Raw genomic sequence first — 19,585 nt, 5'->3', positions numbered from 1 at the left:
TAGTTAGTCCACTCTTTCTTTTACGATCAATACTTTCTGTTACGATCAATCTCCACATCATTGAATTCATATCGAATCTCATTGAATATGAACGCGACGCAATTATTTCCCAATGACACGTGAGTATCCTGGGTCACTTTGTTCTTCATCAATTCTTTTCCTTCGGCGTATAGAAAGTTTTCGGACGGCAGTGTGTACAGATCCTGTTGCTGTATGGGTATTCTTATTTCGTAGTTGTACCCGAACGCTGTGTTGGCGAACGGGTTGTACGTGTGAGTCTTAATCTTGACGATGCGATCGTCGAAGATCGTCTTTAATGTTTAGGATATCAATTATCTCAAATATTGCGCACCACGAATCCTAAAGACTTTAAAAATGTAACGTTCGACGCGGTGAGCTTCTTTTGTCTGATGTAGCTGAACGGGTGTTATCGAGCTGTGACGTCACTGTAAAGAATGCATTATCTCTCTGCGTACGCTCCGTTCCGTTCAGCACGAGCATTTCACGCTCACGTTATCACTGTCATACGAGCAATCTAACAGTCTCTTCTCCTCGAAAATCAAGTAATCATTCGTTCTAGTCGATGATGCGTATCGTTAGATCCGTAATGATCTCCATGCAATGATCGTTAGGTAAATGCTCCTCTCTGATATCTTATATTTTGGCGGTACGCTCGGTGAAAATTCATATATCGTGTGCGCGCTTTTGCCGTTGCTGTATATTCGCTAAGTATTCGCTAAAAAAAAATACTTTTTCTAAAAGCTAATCGCAATAAATGAAAATGACTTAGAATTTTAAGAGACGTAACTCAAGAAACGTACTTTTTGATTTTGCATCTCTCATTATGGTAACACCGTTTTAACGATGATTGTCAAATGTTTATTGACGTGAGTAGTTTTAGTTTGTTATCAAATAAATTGTTATCAAATAAAAATTATTTTTAAATTTTTGATGATATTTAATTAGATGGAATCGGCTTTTTCAAAACATGTCTCTCCTCTACGGCTGGGGCTCAAAGATTTATGCGCTGGAGATTCAAATTTGTATATTGGAGGCCGATTGTTTCATTAAAAGAAAAAAAGCACAAAATTTAATTCGTATTTTGCGACTATTGTAATAAACTTTCTTTTTGTTATTAATATTTGGCCAACATAAAGTGTCACACAATCACAGAGACCTTTTTATTATTATTACAAGATTATATACAGTGCAAATACAATTACAGACTTTTTATTATTCGTAAAACGATATAAATTGCAGACATAATCAGAGCCTTTCTTATTATTTTCCACATAATTTAAATATTGCACCATACAGCATTATGTAAAACACAAAAAACAATATGCTACAACATCTTTAACGTAACATAATATTTGTGAAAACTAGCATCTTTCATACATCTATTTTAATAGCTTTTCTATCTCTTCTTTGGTTTTTTTTCTACATTACGCTTAGTAATAATAGCAAAAATATCTTAAAATAAACATTTTGAACGAAAACTCGTAATAATTAATAAATACCCTACACGAGCGAAAAACTAGAAATTTTTTGCTGGAGAACTGGAAATTGATCTCAAAAACTGGAGTCTCCAATTGATATCTGGAGACCTAGCAACTATGGATACAACCAATAGACAACAGACGAAAATACAAAAAATAAAAAGGAAAAAATAGATGGAGAGATTGACTTAAACGACGTATGCGGATTCATGTTATTATATTTAGTTGTCAATCTAATTTGGCATGATTTAAAATTTAATATTAAACTAGAATAAATATCATTGTTTTTTTAATCTTTCTTTTTAATCTTGTACAGCAATCCCTTTATTACGTACATTTATATTTCTCTTTTTCAGTGAATCCCAGGTAGCCAAATCTGAAGAGACAGATTTTGAGCAGTCTGCTACCAATTTTTGATTGCAGAAAGACAACAAATTGTTTACAGAGTTTGTATCATCAGACAATATCAGCAAACTGTTGTCAAAAATATGACAAAGTCTGACATGCTATACCAGCAAATTGATAACAGAAACCGAACAGAGTCTGCTGCATAATCTAACATCAGATTGCGAGCAGAAACCGAGCAGACTCTGCTGACATAATCTGACAGCAAATTGGCAGCAAGATCTGTCATTTTCATTTAAAACGATCTGGTTTCTTATAAGAAATTTTGCGTGTGTGTGTGTGTGTGTGTATATATATATATAATTATATATTAGGTGTAGTAAAAAGCAATCCATTATTTTTCCATTCAATTTCATGCAAAAATAATGGATCGGTGTGAAAATTGGAAACAAACAATACAGTTTTATTGCTAAAATATTGATTAGCTTCGCATTTCAAAATACACATGAGAAGTTACAAAATAAAAAAAATATTTTAAAAAATATTCGGAGATTCAGAAAACACATTTGAAAGAGCTTGGGAATCTCTAGGATTTGATTTATATACGCCAATTTTTATAGGACTTCCGGACGTTTTCTTACGAGAAATAAGTCCATCTCGTGGCGAGATCTTATATGAAAATAGCAAGTTTTGCTCGGTTTTTACTGCCAGGCTGTTATCAAGTTATGCAGACTCTGCTCAGTTTCTGCTCGCAATCTGTTATCAGATTTTGTCAGCAGGTTTTGCCCCGGTAAAAAATTTTCATACATTAATATGTATAAATATGTATAAACATACATAAATATTCATAAACATGTGTAATTATATATGAAATATGTCCATATATATTTATACACCCCTCTTTTTTTTGTAAAATTATTTTTTAGTACAACAGAAATAACAATAGTATTGTGAAAACATAAAAAATAATTAAAGGAATTATTTTCACGTCCGTTTTAAAGAAAAACAAGTTTGGAAAAAATGTTTAAAAAAGATTGCTTATACATAATTATACATAATTTTATATATAATTATACATAAGTAATTTTTTACATTTCTTCAAACTTGTTTTTTTTCTAAACTAAACAATGAAAATTACTCTTTTAATTATTTTTAATGTTTTCATATTACTGTTGTTATTTCTATTATACTAAAAAATAATTTTACAGAAAAAAGATGTATAAACATATGTATGGACATATTTCATGTAAAATTATGTAAATTATTTAATAAATATTTATGTTTATACACATTTACACATGCTCATACATGAAAAATTTTTTATTGAGTGCTGCCAATCTGTTTGCATAGAATGTTAACAGGTTCTGTCGGCAGAATGCAACATCAATTATAGTCAGTCTGCTAACATCTTTTGATCAAATCTGCTACTAGTCTATATTCTGCTAATATTTTGCTATCTGAGTGTAACGAAAAAGTAGAATGAAAAATATCAACAGCATGCACAGGTATTATATTCGGTCAGATTGATAGGATCTTTATAAGAAAATGTGAGATGAGAGATCGACAGATATAACAATCTCTTAAATAAAAAGATTTATTATAATAAAAGGATTTATTAGTTATATTGTCAGGAAAAGCATATGGATCTCTGGGGATAGTTACAGGATCCTTGAATCAAATATACTTTTCTTTTAGTGATCATTAAAAATCATTAGTTTATTTTATTATAACTTTACTTAATATGAGAAATGAAGAGCAAGCAGCCACGCATACGTGACGAAACGCGATATTAACTTATCTATGTCAACCTTAATACGAAAATCTTCTCGCAGCAAGTTCTATGATACGAAAATCTTCTTGCAGCTAAGTTTTACGATACGGAAATCTTCTCACAACTAAGTTCTACGATACGGAAATCTTCCCGCGGCTAAACCCTATGATATGGAAATCTTCTCGCGGCTAAGTTCTACGATATGGAAATCCTCTCGCGTCCGAGTCTCAGGAATTCTCGCTTCTCTTTCTCACACCACGCTGGCTCTGCTGTTCTAAATCTGAAATCATCGTGTAATTGTTTCAATCCGCAAGCTTGCTCCGAAAAAATAATGATAAATCATAGAAATAACGGCGTTGTCAAATGCGATAGATTAAAGTCACTAGATTTCTATAAGGTCGGTATTCAGTCAGATCTTAGAGTGAAATCACGAACTGTGTCCGGAATAGGACTGTGGAATAGAGAATGCGACATTGAAGCAACCAATCAGCGTTATTCTTCACTTTCTCATGACGCAAGTTTTGTATGCTATGTTCACATGATACGTCAAAGATGCATCCAGGATATATATAATATATATAATTTAAACACTACTAACTTTATATTAATAATTTACTTATTAAAATGAAATATAATTTATCAAATTGTAAAAACAATTATCACTGTTGTAGTATTTAATGTTTTACAATTAATATTTACAATACTCATAACAATTTTTTGAACTACTTTAACGTATTTATTATTATTTTTCCATCGTGTAAACACAGCACACAAAATTTGCGTGATGGAAAAGTGCGGAAAAGGACACACTGAAATCGCACGTAATGCATTTTTTATCTTGGTATTTATATTTATGCATTCAGATTTTATTTTGCTTCATTCGTTTCAACATTAAACAATTTCATCGTATCAATCAACATCTAATTATTTTAACCTCTCAAAATAGTATATTACGCACTTTCTATTCCGCAACATCAAATGCGGAATAGCGCTAATTGGTTGCTCCAATGACGCATTCTCTATTCCGTAATCCTATTCCGCATCGTGTGATTTCATTTTTAAGATGCGGTCCCATAATGCGGAATTGGCGGAACGCTCGTGATTGGTTATGACTTTCCACCGTTTTCTGTTGCGCAAATTTATTTTTTTTGCGGATTTCGCCGATGCGTGTGTGCGTATGTATATATATATATATATACTTACAAAAACTAATCTCGTTAAGCTGGTTTAAATAAAGAAAACTGTTTCTTAGCGCATGATTAATCAACATGCAGAGATATATTGGGATTCTCATCTGGATATTCTCCGGATGTTATGTCATCCTTGTTTAATATTCATTTAAATAACAAGAATGATATCTGGGTAGAACTGCACTCTGGTAAGAATCTGAACATAATCCTGAAGGTAATTAATTGAGTTTCCAGATAAATACAGTCAATGTAATCAGAACACGAATGTTGTATATATAGTATAGAGAAAGGCGAAAATGTAAATCAAAAATGAATATATAAAATGAAGTCTGGGCAATGTCCCTGTATGTGATTTCCGATCCGCAAGAATTTAGTTTCCTATGTCTCATTGAGCGGAACTTGTAGATGTAATTAATGCAAGCCAATAACAAACGCTATTCCGATGGATCTAATGAAAATGATCTATGGGAAGGTTCTTGTGATTGGTCAGCGTTAATTGCGCATTTTGGAAATTCCGCTCCATGAAATATAGGAAAATACATTTTAGCGGAACGGAATCGGCAGAATGAAGCCACGACCAATAGAATTCCCTATAATCAAGACTTTAGTCTTAAATACGTCATAAGAAATCACAAATTACTCAGAAGGCTGCATTAGCGTCTTAAGACATTACTTAAGACAGCCTTGAAATAAGAATCGATTATAAATACTGGCTTAAAATATCGCAAATTTACATCCATTTTGACGCGAAAACGCCATTTCAAATTTATGCATTTATGTACACCAACGGCATATATAGATCAAGCATTCTGTAGCTTGAAGTCGGAAGTTAAGTGAATCCATATTATCTCATTTTATCTTGCAATGTACTCTTTTCAACCTTATTGCACCGTTCGTCTACACTTTCTGCGACTAGTGCTGCTAAGAACACACAACCTTTCTCATATGTATTATTAATTTCATTGATTCAAAATACAATACGAAGAGAGAAACACAAAAATGACAAAAATGTGTTGTATTTGTGAATAATATATAATCCTGCCATTTGTTAATGCTAGCGACAATCATAAGACGTTTAGAGAATCCCTCTACAGGGTATCAGTCATGAAACTTTTTTCCTAGGATAAAAAATGAAAAGTGATAAATTTCTCCATTAACTTCAATGGTTAAAATTTTCACTTTTCACTTTTCATTCTAAAGATAAAGTTTCATGATTGATACCCAGGTTTCTCTCTAGTAATAGTAAGGCCGTAAGCAAATTAATCAATCATTCGAATATTTTGATACGTGGATCTTGATTTTGATTGTGATTGATCGATTTCCTTGAATCACGATTAACTGTCATTAGAGAGTCTCTGAGGGAGAGAGGCAAACTGCTTCTCTTCTGATTGGTCATCAAAACTCCATAGGCACGAAAGAAGGAGAAAACTGGTTATGTGACCCTCATCCTGATGAATGGATGCATTCTATTTCACGCATGATGAGCATAGATTTGTTTTCTGTAGCTGAATTACTGAAAATATAGTTTGCATCACGTGCATTATAGATTTTCAGTACCGGCAGTAAATTTTGGAACATTTGAATCCTAATGTTCTCTAACTGCCATCGTCGCGTGCGTTTCGGAACGCGTCTCTGGTTGGTCATGCTTCGGGTCATATGACCGACGTTACGCCGAGTGTTGGATGTGCTGTCGTAGGCGTTGACCGTTCTTCACTGAATCTCGTGATCTCAAGTTCTTGCGAGCCCACCGAGCATCTTTAGGGAAGAAAATTGACCGGGCGACATCATGGCTCTCAGCGATGCAGACGTTCAGAAGCAGGTAAGGAAAGCAGCGAGGAAAAATAAGTCTCCTATGTGACGCATCCTTCCGTTCACAGAATAATCCATCCTTTTCCCCATCTCGCCATCGCCTCCTTCGAATTCAGCATTGTACTTTTGCGCTATTAATATCTTTTCGATTATTTATTGTTACGCTAAAACGTTAAAACTACCTTCGTTAGGTACATTTCCCAAGAGAGATTGTACATTTTCTCAAATATTTTGGATTTTCATAGCTGCTTCAAATCGCGATTTTTGTATCAGAAGCCGAACGAAGTGAGAGTAAAATCGAACAAATGAATGACAATGAAAATTAGACAATAACTGATATCTCGTCGAAGAATTCTTTAGTCATTTTAATATCTGTGAAACAAACATTGAAAAATTTAGTAATTAAATTGAAGTCCTTTACTAAGAGATATTGCAAATAAAGATTTGAAGCTAAAAAAAAATGATATGACTATAGATCAAGCATATGATGGCCTTCATAGAACAAGAGGCCAATGAAAAGGCAGAGGAAATAGATGCCAAGGCAGAAGAAGAGTTTAATATTGAGAAAGGACGCTTGGTGCAACAACAGCGTCTCAAGATCATGGAATATTATGAGAAAAAGGAAAAACAAGTTGAACTGCAAAAAAAGATGTATGTATGAAAAATTATTTTATTTTATTTTATTTTATTATGTGTATATACTATACATTGTGTGTAATGGGTCAGGAGACTGATAAAAGTGGTCAAAAATTGCTTTTGGATTTTTGCTTAATGAAATATATTATAACAATCAAATATGTAAGTTAAAATATTGTTTGTGAAAGTTTCAAGTCAATTTATCGATTAATTTTCTATTGCTAAGTCTTTAAAGTTTAAAAGTGCGTTTGAGGACGACAAATGGTTGTCCTGTAAATTTTCATAAATTTCAGTAACAATTATAGATTTAAATTATACATCAATTTCTTCATTTTATTATGCATATCTATCATGAAAATAGTACAGAAAACGTAAGAATGCATAAAAATATATATCTGCAAGCAATTTTACATGTATTATCTCCTATGTTTCAATCCCTATGTTCATGATGCCAATATGCCATACTACCATGTTTAAATTATAAAAATGAACTATTATTGTATTGCTGTCAGTGTACGTGAAGTTAAATCAGCGACTTTTGTGCGCTTTTGGTTAATTCACAGAAATTGTAAATAGTCACAGAGCGTACACATGGGAAATTGGCCCCCATTTATTACGTATTGGCTGCGTTCAATGAACTCAACAGTTAAGTGAGTGCATTGTTATTGGTATATTCTTTTAGATTAGCATTTTATCCAATTAGCATTTTAGGATATGGTCAACGTGATGCTGCAAACGCTTTGAAGCGTTTTTTAATTGGTCAGTTTATAAAATTCTTTCTTCTAATTATTCTAATTAAATCCATTAAAAGCATTTATAGCGAGACTTTGACAGCCTTAGATTTGGAAGAATACATCAAATAACAGCGAGCGCTCACTCAACTATGACTTGAGTCCGCTGAATGCAGCCATTCTTTACGTATATTAGTACATTGAAGCACTTATTTACATTGACTGAAAATTTATATATTTCTGAAAATTGTTTATTTAATTAATTTAATTAATATGTTTAATACGAATGTATTAAAAATTAATAATTCATATTTAAATAATAGAAAATATATCAAAATCGATCATTTCTCTTATTAAAAAACTTTACTTAAATGAATATAACAGTAAAATTTATCGTATTGTAACCTTCCCATACAGCACACTTTATTTCATGGTGAAAAAAATATAAGATGAAGTATTCTTGTGGATGCACAGTAGGAGAGTGAATTTGGATAACATTTGATTGGCTGTTCCAATATAACTAGTGCTATTATACGCAGGAAAGTGCATATTAGGGAACATTTATTTAATTGGTTATTTCCAGTATTGCTATCGTCAAATTATGCGCAATATTTCATCTTATATTCTTTCCACCTTTATTCAAGAGACGTCTTAGGCAATTTTTTGGACATATGGATAAGTTCTCTTAATATCACTTTAAAATAAAGAATAATATAAAATAGAACTCCTAATAATTGTAAAAATTAATACAGATTTAAGGAGACTACTTTGGAGTCAGCGCAGTAAGAGGAGCGCAATCTACACTTATATAATCATTAATAGTATAATATGTATTAATCATTACATTCTTAGACGTGAAATAGTTAAGAACATTCATCTTGATGATTTTTAAGTTTCATCACAACATGTTTTATATAAATCTTTTTTATTTATTCAATATTGTAATATACTTAACTGCAGTGTTATATGGAATTGAGAACGCAATCACTTGTTAATCAAGAAGACAGGCATCTTCTTTGTATGATGTTTATACTTTTCTCACTTTCTGATTAGATAGAGAATATTAATGTATTAATTATTAATGTATTAATTATATATTTGCTGCTGAAGATAGCTAAAACCGATAACCGAAAAGTTCAAACATCTTTTAATACAATGCGCTCCTCTTATCACGCTGACTCCAAAGTAGCCCCCTTAAATCTGTAGTCTCTTAATGTCTTTAGAACATCTCTTGAAATTGTGTATGGGTTAAAAACACTTGTTGAACCATGCTTCCCGATTCCAGACAAACGCTAAACATTTGTTTTTTGTCGATCTTTCGTCGCGCGTATTCGTGGCAAAAAGCTTCCAGTTTTCAGAACAACATGAACATTACTAATACTATGATGACGAAAGAGTGGATCTTCCCACTACTGATATAGCAGTCCGTCTTTCCTAAGTCATTTGCTATATTGGACCATTTTAAATTTCTAAATTTTGAGTTCAGATTTGGAACAGCCTCAAAAATCCTCGAGTATCAAATTTGACAGCAATTGGAGCATTTTTATTTAATTGAATAATTTTGGCCACTTTTTCTGATATTCTGGTCCATTGTGCATTATATTAATATCATACAGAGTGGGCCAAAAGTCTGGATACACTTAAATATTTCATAAATGATACATTTTAGAAAAAAATGTTTCTTACAAAAGTTATAAGACTAAAAAAACGCATTCAATGATACTAATTATTTAACCTAAGATGGTGTTGTCAAAGTTAAGTCAAAGTTAACATGAACATGAATGTTTTAATTATTTCTCTTATTTTCATTTTTGCACTGAAAATTCATTTTTATGTAAAAATGTACTCAGAACATCATTCTGAACATTCAAGAGATTTTAGCCGTCGGACATCTTGGGTAATGCTAATGTCGACGATACTGTAACTTTCAAGCTTTATAACTCGTACTTAATGAAAAAAGTACTTAATGAAAACGAACTTAATTATAGTTTGGAAAGCTCTTGAGATAAGCTACAAGAATATGTAATGAAAAAGGGAAAGTTCCATTTAAAAAATTCATGTTGACTTTGACTTAACTTTGACAACGCCATCCTAGGTCAAATAATTACTATCGTTGAATGCGTCCTTTTAACCGTTACAACTTTTGTAAGAAACATTTTTTTCTAAAGTGCATCGTTTATGTGATATTTGGTATCCATACTTTTAGCCTACCCTGTATAATATTACATATTTTAATATTAGCTTTATCTTATTATGCGTGCGTGCACATGCGTACACGCACTTGTGCAAACTGTTAGAAATTATTATGATAAACTTATAATTTTAAAGGGATCTTGAAATCGTCTGTGTTTTATCTGGAGATGCGGAGTGGCTCGGCGCTAAGCGCGCAGCAACACTGCCATATCGATTATCCTTTGAATGAGTATTTTTCTAATTGCCTTTACAGATTTAAAAATTCTTTCCTCCTTTCATAATTAAAATATAAATAGTAATGCACTCTAAACTGATTGACTTAATGTCGAAAACAAAAATAGTTGAAAAATAATCTTATTATTAGCTTCTGGAAGTCAATCGTGTAATTTTTATCCTATAGCAGAAATGTGGAAAGCAAGAATTTTTAATATATATGTGTATATGTACATATTTACATGAAAATTTTTACTATTTTTTACATTTCCTCGAAATAAAGTTACATGATTGATACTCTGACACTAACTTGTAATAATATATTTATTTATATATTTTATATTTACTTTATATACAAGTTTCCATTTTGTATGTATAAAACTTCCTTGGTTTGGACTAAGTATTACATGAACAATGTTGAGAATCTTAAAATTATATTTAAATACTTAATATAACTGAAAAAATTGGATCCCAGTATCAGGGATATCTTCTGTAAAGTGTCCTATTTTTCTTCTTGTAACTACCTAATAAAATTGTTTGGTGCCCTTTCTATGTTGGAATAGTGGGAAATGAATTGGCGGATAAATCTGCTAAAGAAGATGCTAGTGAGAACCTTCCACTTCATAACAGAATTTCACTTTTAGAGATTTTAGTTTGATTACGAATATAATATGAAGCTGATGCAAAATTTAAAAAAAAACTCAATAAGAACACGGGTAGTTATTACATGAATTATTTTAATAGAACTAACATTTTCTTTTAATAAATGTCGTCTAGATAGATCTAACTTAGGTCTAATCGTCCAAATGATAATGGGATACGCTTGGACGAACAGCAGAAAATTTAAATTGGGCATGATCGAAACGCCAGTACGTCTGTGGCGAAATCCTTGGGAGGGGGGAGGGGGAGTGATATTAACCATATCATGTGAAAGTGTCCATTTCTGAAAAATGACAGGAAGATCCTGGAGGATTACTGCTTTTCAACTAAGTTAATGTCTCTTTTTTTCATTTAAATATTTAAATGGCGAGCTAATCGTGAAATTATAAATAATGTCCTTAAGTTCATTTATCTATGCTCAAGATAAACTGAGAATTTTGTTTTGAACTTTCTTTGAATTTTCTTTTGTAATTGTAATCTTTGACAAGAAATGCTCCTTTTCCTCATCGACATATGGAAGACAATGAAGAATTATATTAAAGATATGCACTGATCTAACTGGTCTTTTCCAGCCCAGTGAATTTTTATTGGAAACGTGATACTTCGAACTCTATAAGTGAGATCCACTAGCCAAAGAAGAAGAAGAAGATACCTAATATGAAGGATTAGTTAGAAAATTTGTGTGCGTTATTGATGTAGTAGTATATAGTAACGTATCAGTAATACATGAACCATATGTATGCAAGTCCTTATTTAAGTCCTACTCAATCGATAAAAAACAGATGATTTTAGGATCTCTTTAAGATTTAATTTAATTTATTTTATAAAAAATTATAAAAATATCTAATATGCGTTTGTATTTTATTTTATAATTTTATTAATTGTAGACAATCTTCAAACATGCTTAACCAGGCACGATTGAAGGCTTTAAAAGTGCGCGAAGATCATGTACGCAATGTTCTTGAAGAAGCTAGAAAGAGATTAGGTGAAATAACTCATAATCCTGCGCAGTATAGAGAAATTCTCCAACTGCTGATAATCCAAGGACTTTATCAAGTAATATTTTTATAATTTTAATTATTTTGTTATCATCATGTGTTACGTTGTTTATCATTTTTTAATCTTATAAATAATTTTATAGTAATTTAATTTTATAGTAATTTATATTTTTACAGCTAACAGAATCAAACATTACTCTTCGTGTTCGTCAAGTCGATCTGTCACTCGTAGAATCCCTTATTGACAACACTCAGCAGCAGTATAAGCAGAAAACTAAGAAAGATGTTGTCTTGAAAATCGATTCTGATAATTTCTTACCCACAGAAAGCTGCGGAGGTGTGGAATTATTAGCATCCAAAGGTAATTATATCGTCAAAATATATTTTTTGTTGTACTAAAATTATTAATTTTAATATATTAGGTGTGGGAAAAAGTTCGTGGCGTTTTTTCCGTTAGATGGCATTAAAAAATGCGCCACGAACACACCTTTTCCCACACCTAATATTTTGCAAAAATAATGAGAAATATGTAAAATATATCACGTAAATTTTAGTGATTTAAATTACTTATACAAATAACTTTGATTTTAAAAAAGTAATTATATTAATTGCTGAATTAATATTGCATACAAAATAACTTCTTGTTCCACAGGGCGCATAAAGATTAGCAATACTTTGGAGACCAGATTAGAGCTGATAGCGCAACAATTGATACCCGAGATCCGTTCTGCCCTGTTTGGACACAATTCAAATCGCAAATTTAATGATTAAGCTAGTTTTTCTCGACAATTGATTGACTCTCCAAAACATTCCTTTTAACAGCAAATTGCTATCACATTATTATGTATTATATAGAATAAAATTAGCATACAACACACTTTTTGTCGAGATTCGTGCCTAATATTTTCAATGAAAGTATTTGATCAATTGCCGTGCAATATTTATCGTTGAAAGAGTCGTAAACAAATTGTATAGTACTCATCACAAATATCCTTTTATTTTATCCCTATCTTTCTGACAGACGGTAATCATGAACATAAAGTGTATAGAGATGAAATATTTCGTGACATATTCAATATCGATTCAAAATTTCTGTTAAAATTGATTACAAATAAGACAAAGTGTACTTTCTCAGGATAGGAATGTTAATGCGAATGAAATGTATAATTAATAATTAATAATGTTCTTGACTGCTTGTGTTAAAAAGAATAGCAAATGCAATGTAGTACAGTCAATATATTGCAAAATCGTAATAAACAAAAGTATTGAATGTGTTGCGCTTTATATGTGTATAATACATTTGTATACTTATAGAGCATATATCAGTATATTATGTACATTATGTATAATATAATAATGTATCACAATAAATATATGATTCGTTGTTGTTGTAAAAATATCTTTTTAAAAAATTTATTTCCACAAATCTAATGTCATAACACTTAATATTACATCAATAAACATAATCCATGCAAATACTTACATACTATTATTTTGATTTAACATATTCTTTACTTCTTAACTCTTAGTAACACTAACTAAAGATAAAATCTCAGTAATAAATATTATGTTCGTTAATAATTAATAATTCTACTATAAATGCCATTTTATTTCAAAAGTTGATTTATATATTTATTGCTTGTATTTATTTCTTTAAGAACGTGTATATTTCTGCAAATCTACTTATTTACATTAGTAAATAGTACACATTAATAAGGCCTTTTTAAAAATTGATCAGTCACTTCTATTAAATTACAAATGACAGCTATATATAGTTTCTGACATGATGATAATTTACATGTGTGTTTTTAAAATGTTATTACACGTAATAAAGAATGTATGATGTATAAGTAATTATGCTTACCATACAAAATGAACACAATGTATGTAAAATGTATTAAAAAATTTCAGCTATCTTTTTATTACACGTTACGCAGAGATATGAAGATCGATACATGCTTCTCCTTCGAGATCTAAAGACTCTGGAGTATCTGATGGATTAATTTGTTCTCCATCAAAGTAAAGCTTTAAATTATTCTCCTTCACACCAAATTGCTCGGCGCAATTAGCAAATAGCATCTTGAACGGTTCATCTTTCTTAAGTGGAATAGTCAAAGACTGTTTTTTGTTCGCTGTTTGTACTTTAATATTACATATGTCCTTATCATTGCTCTCATCCTTGGATAGTGTGTTCATACCTGGATTCACTATCCCACCATCTGCAAGTATAAAGTAAACATTACATTATTGTATTCATATAAATCAACGACTAATTTATACAAACCGAGTATATCTATAATGGAAATTTCGAGTGATGCAGGTGTATCGGTATGATGGACAATTTTATCCTTCTTCATGATTAAGATTTCATTCACGGAAACTCCTTCTAAATTGGCATAATGCTCAAAAATACCTTTGAAATTATCATGCTATAAAATAACAGAAAGTTATCTTCACGAATATGTATTAAATAAATGATAAAAATAATTATATGAAACTACAATTTGCCATATATTACTAGTTCATACATAACTGAGATACATACTCTACGCATACTTAAACGATCAATTCTGTTTGATCGCCAATACACTTTTATATTTATCTCATAGTTATCATCTTCGATGTAACCATCATCATCTGAAAGTGCAATTACATCATCTGAAAGTGTAATTACATCATTGCAAGATTCGGATTGCCTTTCTTTTTCCATAATTTCCACATTGTACTTTAGATCAATAGGCAAACGCTGAAACATTGATATAAAAATTATGCAATATCATCTTGAATTAAACATCGATGCGTATAGATTACATATACAGGGTGTTAAAGAATATAATATTTGAAACAATACTCGAGTGCAGATAGAGCGAACTAAACTCGGAAGGTCCTCTACATTTTGCAATTTTCGTAATAGTTAATTTCTAAAGATCGCTGAATAAACGCATAACAGTCCAATATCTACCGCCAAATGCAAACGCGCGGTGAGATCAACGAGTTGTTTTTTTTTACTATTGTTTTAACTATTGCTTGTATAATATAGTAAACGATTTCCCACGCGCGTGCGCGCCTAGATCGTAATCAATTGATATGCGTTTGACGATAGGCCCAGATATACGCTTATTGGGCGAAATCTTTAGAAATTAATAAATCTCGTTCTATCTATTACAAAAATTGTATCAAAAAAGAACTTTTCGATTGAGTTTAGACTGTTCTACTTGCATGCGACAAAAAGTTCAACACACCCCTATAGCTATATCTGTACATCTATATACAAGCGTGCGTGCGTGCGTGCGTGCGTGCGTGCGTGCGTGCGTGCGTGCGTGCGTGTGTGTGTGTGTGTGTGTATGTGTGTGTGTGTGTGTGTGTGTGTGTGTGGTGTGTATCTTAAAAACAATTTAAATTATATTTGGATATCAAAATGATTCCCAAATTCAATTCGTGCTTTCAAGATAAATAATACATTTATACAAAATTGAAGTTACTTCTTGTAACACTGTTACCGTTTTCATTATTTTCTTCAGTGATCGTTATTTTTTTGTTAGACAGTGATGATAACATCGTTTTTACGAATTCAGCCATTACTTTTTTATCCTTACTTTAATCCCTTATTATTTTTGTAACTAGTCAACACATCTTACTTTTAATTGGTTAGAAATATTTAATAATACAAGTTTAAATAATACAAATTTAAATATCAAAAAATGTTTTGTATTTTATATCTTAGGCATTCCGATAGTTATTATCAATACTGAAAATCCATAGTATACAAGGTGAGAATAAGAAAACCGGAACACGCTTAAGGGAAGATTCCTGAAATTTTTATTTTAATTCTAATATCAAAATGCCGAAGGTTATAATAGTTTTTATTTTAATTATAAACATTTAAAGTTAGTCAATCATACCGCCGAAAATTTACGCATTTAAGTATGACACAACGCAAAGTGCTAAGAGAAAGCTAATTGTTGTCTCTTGTTAATGTAATATCAATATAAAGATTATGTATACGAAGATAAAATTATTGCTATTTCTAATTATTGATACTTGACAGGATTGGATAAGTTAATGTTTTTTTTTAAACTAAATTAAGTTAAAGTTAATGGCTTATAAAATTAAGTTGAAAGTTGAAGGAATAAAGAATTAACTTAAGTTTAAAAAAAAGTTAATTTTGAAAAAATTATTTTTGAGATTAGAATGTCCTAATTTTTCTTAAAATGAGATTACTTTAAATAACTCTTACAAATATAGATTATTAGGCAAATTTAATTTTATATCCACATGTAATTTATATATAATAAGAGTCACATTATAAAGTGTTTTTGTTAAAATCTTGTGAAAGAGAAGGGTATATGTTTGCATTATTTCTCTTTCTTTAACTTCTGAAACGACTATTCATTTCTGTTTACGACTATATCGACTAGATATTTATTACAAAAAATATACGTAAAAATTTAGAAAATAGGATGTGCACTCTGTTCTACAATTCTTCATCTAAGGCTCATTTCATGTTGCTGAAATATAATAACATAATAAAACGTTTGTGATACTTAAAATTAGTGTGATTCAAATATAAGCGGGAATTAACAAAATTTAGCGAGTCAATAAAAACTACTATATGATGTGATTCTTATTATAGAATCTCTCATCATCGTAAAATCATTGAACTTTTTCTAAATTAATTTTCTAATGTTTAAGATTTTATAGAAAAAAATATTAACATTAAGAAAGATAGAAAAATTTTCAATTTAAAAAAGTTAATAAATTAAAGTTTAAAGTAACTAAAAGTAACTAAATTAAATTAAGTTAAAAATTATTAACTTTTTAACTTCTTTTTTAACTTTTAACGTTTCAACTAGTTAATACTCATCCTGATACTTGATAAATTAACAAAAATTTTTTTCAACATTTTGATATTAGGATTACTCAAAATAATCTCAGGAATCTTCTCTTAAGCATTGTTCCGATCTTTCCCGGATACCCTGTATAATGTATAATGATAAATTTTTGACAGTAAATATTTAAACGCATTCTTAATAACGGCATTAATGTTTAAAAACAATGTTTAATAAAAGTTTTTAATAAAATTTGCGTTTGTAAATTACAATCACTACTAAAGATATGCATATATTAAAAAAATTAAAATAATATAATGATTCCAATTTTATTAATATAAAGAAACAGCGAAGATTTAGATATACGTTATGTTTAATATAAAGAAAAGCTTAAAATTTTAAGATTTAATATTCATTTTCACAATTAATATTGATTACAAAATAATATAATTTTTTAAAAAGTGAATCATTACTTTCTAAATAACGATAACGCGTTACTTTTATGAAGCAACGCGTTTCAATTTTTTGCATTTATACACACGCGCGCACGCATACACACACACACACACACACACACACACACACACACACACACACACACCGGATGTTCAAAGTAAAGCATTATAAATTTTTATCTTAGAAACACGACATTATTGAGAAAAATTGTTCAGACAAAAGTTGTAGAGTTCAAAAAGATCTATTTAGATCTTATCAGTTTAACTTTGGGTAATGTCGCTGATAAAGTTATTTTTTTATTGAGTACTTTTTGAGTTATGATGCTTGAAAGTTACAATATCACCGGCATTAGCATTACTCAAGGTATCCGACCAACGATTAAAACCTCTTGAATATTGTTCAGTAATTATGTCCTGCATAATATTTGTCAAAATCAAGACCACTGGAAATTATTCTCCTTATTATTTTCATTTTTGCATTAAAAATTCATTTTACGTAAAAATGAAAATAAGAGGAACAACCTCTAATAGCTTTGATCTTCATAAATAATATTCAGAATATAATCCTGGACAACATTCAAGTTTTAGCAGTTAGTCGGACATCTTGAATAATGCTAATGCCAGCAATACTGTAACTTTCAAGCATCATAATTCAAAAAGTACTTAATAAAAAAATATTTTCTTATAGCGTTTTGAAAAGCTGTCGACATCAGCTATTAAATTCTGCCATCAAAAATAGGATGTCCATTAAAAAAAATCGATGTGACCTTGGCGACGCTATCCAAGGTCAAATCAATGGTTCCTTCTTATGTCCTCCTCCATACCATACAACTTTTGTTTGAAACATCTTGTATGTACAGGGTGTCCGGTAAGTTTTGACAAAGCGCTCATTTGTAGATAATGACCAGATAGATAGTGATCAAACTAGAATCGAAAAGTCCTTTACCATTTTGCAATTTTCGCATTTGTTAAGAAGATATTAATTACTAAAAATTGCCGAATATTGGTTTTCAATAATTTTTTTTCTCAAATCAACTTTACAGAAAAACTGCAAGAAACAAAATTTATTTATTTTCTTCTCATAGAACCAAGAATTTTTTCAGAAATTTTTATTAACATTTTAGTACTGCATTTTCTTATTGGCAACTATTTTTATCAACATGAGAAAATAATATTTAAAAATTCTTAAAAAATTCTCAGAATTTTATAAGAAGAAAATTAACAAGTTTTGTCTCTCGCTATTTTTCTGTAAAGTTGATAAAAATTGATTTGAGTAAAAAATTATTAAAAACCAATATTCAGCGATTTTTAGTAATTAATATTTTAACTATTGCGGAAATTGTAAAATGATAGAGGACCTTTTGACTCAATTTAGACTCAATTCTATCTACACACGAGCGGACATCCTCTCTGTGTGTGTGTGTGTGTGTGTGTGTGTGTGTGTGTGTGTGTGTGTGAGAGAGAGCGCGCGCGCGCGCGTGTGTGTGTGTGTGCGCGCGCGCGCACATTTTTAAAAAATATTTAAAAAATTACCCTTCTAGTTCGCCTACCGACAGCTCTAGTAATACTTTTTCTAATCCGTCTACCTCTTACCGTCCTGATTCGCGTTTGTATTTCATCATTATTTATTTCATCATAATATACGTTTTCATTATTTATTTCATCTTTTATATCTTTATTATGACTATTCATGTCTTCACAGTTTGTTTTCGGCACAATGCTGAAAGTGAAATAAATAAAATATTATACAATAACAAACAAAGGAATATGAAAATCGAGTAAAGTTTAAATGCTGAATAATTTGTATAAAAATGAATATCGTTCGTATGCAAATATTTCAATCTTAGATTGAGTTGAAACGTTTGCGTATTTGTATGAATATTTATTTTTACAAACATTATTCAGCATCCTCTTAACCGTTAAACTACAAAATTAAAATTGTGTTAAAATATTAAAAATGTCAATCATTAAAACAATTTATATTTTAATCTCTATTTAAAAAACATTTCGTAATCGTTTTATTCAAAGAAAACAGATTCTACTCTGAATTTTTAATCATGAAATGTTTTTTAAACAAAGATTTAAATATAATTTTTTTATTAATTTTCGAATATTTTAACTGTTTCGAATATTTTAACAATTTTAATTTTACAATTAATCAATGTAAAATCAAATTATCGCTCAATTGTATAAAAACAATTGAAATATCAAGAATTAAGAACGCAACAGCAAGTTGATGCTAATATTTCAATTTAT

At 30.2% G+C, this 19,585-nt stretch overlaps 2 protein-coding genes across 5 annotated transcripts in view; one reads left to right on the top strand and one right to left on the bottom strand.

Moving 5' to 3' along the window:
- Window positions 1–6,455: 6,455 nt before the first annotated feature.
- LOC108691655 (V-type proton ATPase subunit E) lies at window positions 6,456–13,425 on the top strand. Its single transcript, XM_018199517.1, has 5 exons — window positions 6,456–6,624; window positions 7,090–7,265; window positions 11,935–12,103; window positions 12,223–12,406; window positions 12,698–13,425. Exons 1-5 carry the CDS (start codon window positions 6,592–6,594, stop codon window positions 12,814–12,816), a joined length of 681 nt encoding a protein of 226 aa, XP_018055006.1. The 5' UTR covers window positions 6,456–6,591; the 3' UTR covers window positions 12,817–13,425.
- Window positions 13,426–13,767: 342 nt separating this feature from the next.
- The window catches only part of LOC108691713 (uncharacterized protein CG4449), a 7,452-nt gene continuing 1,634 nt past the window's right edge, over window positions 13,768–19,585 (bottom strand). For all 4 annotated transcript variants that reach the window (XM_018199588.1, XM_018199581.1, XM_018199605.1 and 1 more), the window contains 4 exons: window positions 18,863–19,049; window positions 14,591–14,791; window positions 14,330–14,474; window positions 13,768–14,264 (listed from right to left, as the gene is read on the bottom strand). In XM_018199588.1, the coding sequence (XP_018055077.1) occupies window positions 13,975–14,264; window positions 14,330–14,474; window positions 14,591–14,791; window positions 18,863–19,049 (823 nt within the window). In that variant the 3' untranslated portion in view covers window positions 13,768–13,974. The remainder of the gene's footprint in view (window positions 14,265–14,329; window positions 14,475–14,590; window positions 14,792–18,862; window positions 19,050–19,585) is intronic.

This window comes from Atta colombica, unplaced genomic scaffold (genome assembly GCF_001594045.1).
Source record: "Atta colombica isolate Treedump-2 unplaced genomic scaffold, Acol1.0 scaffold106, whole genome shotgun sequence".
Taxonomy (NCBI): Eukaryota; Metazoa; Arthropoda; class Insecta; order Hymenoptera; family Formicidae; genus Atta; species Atta colombica.
Note: the sequence above shows the minus strand (reverse complement) of the source record. Positions and strands in the feature narration are given on the sequence as shown.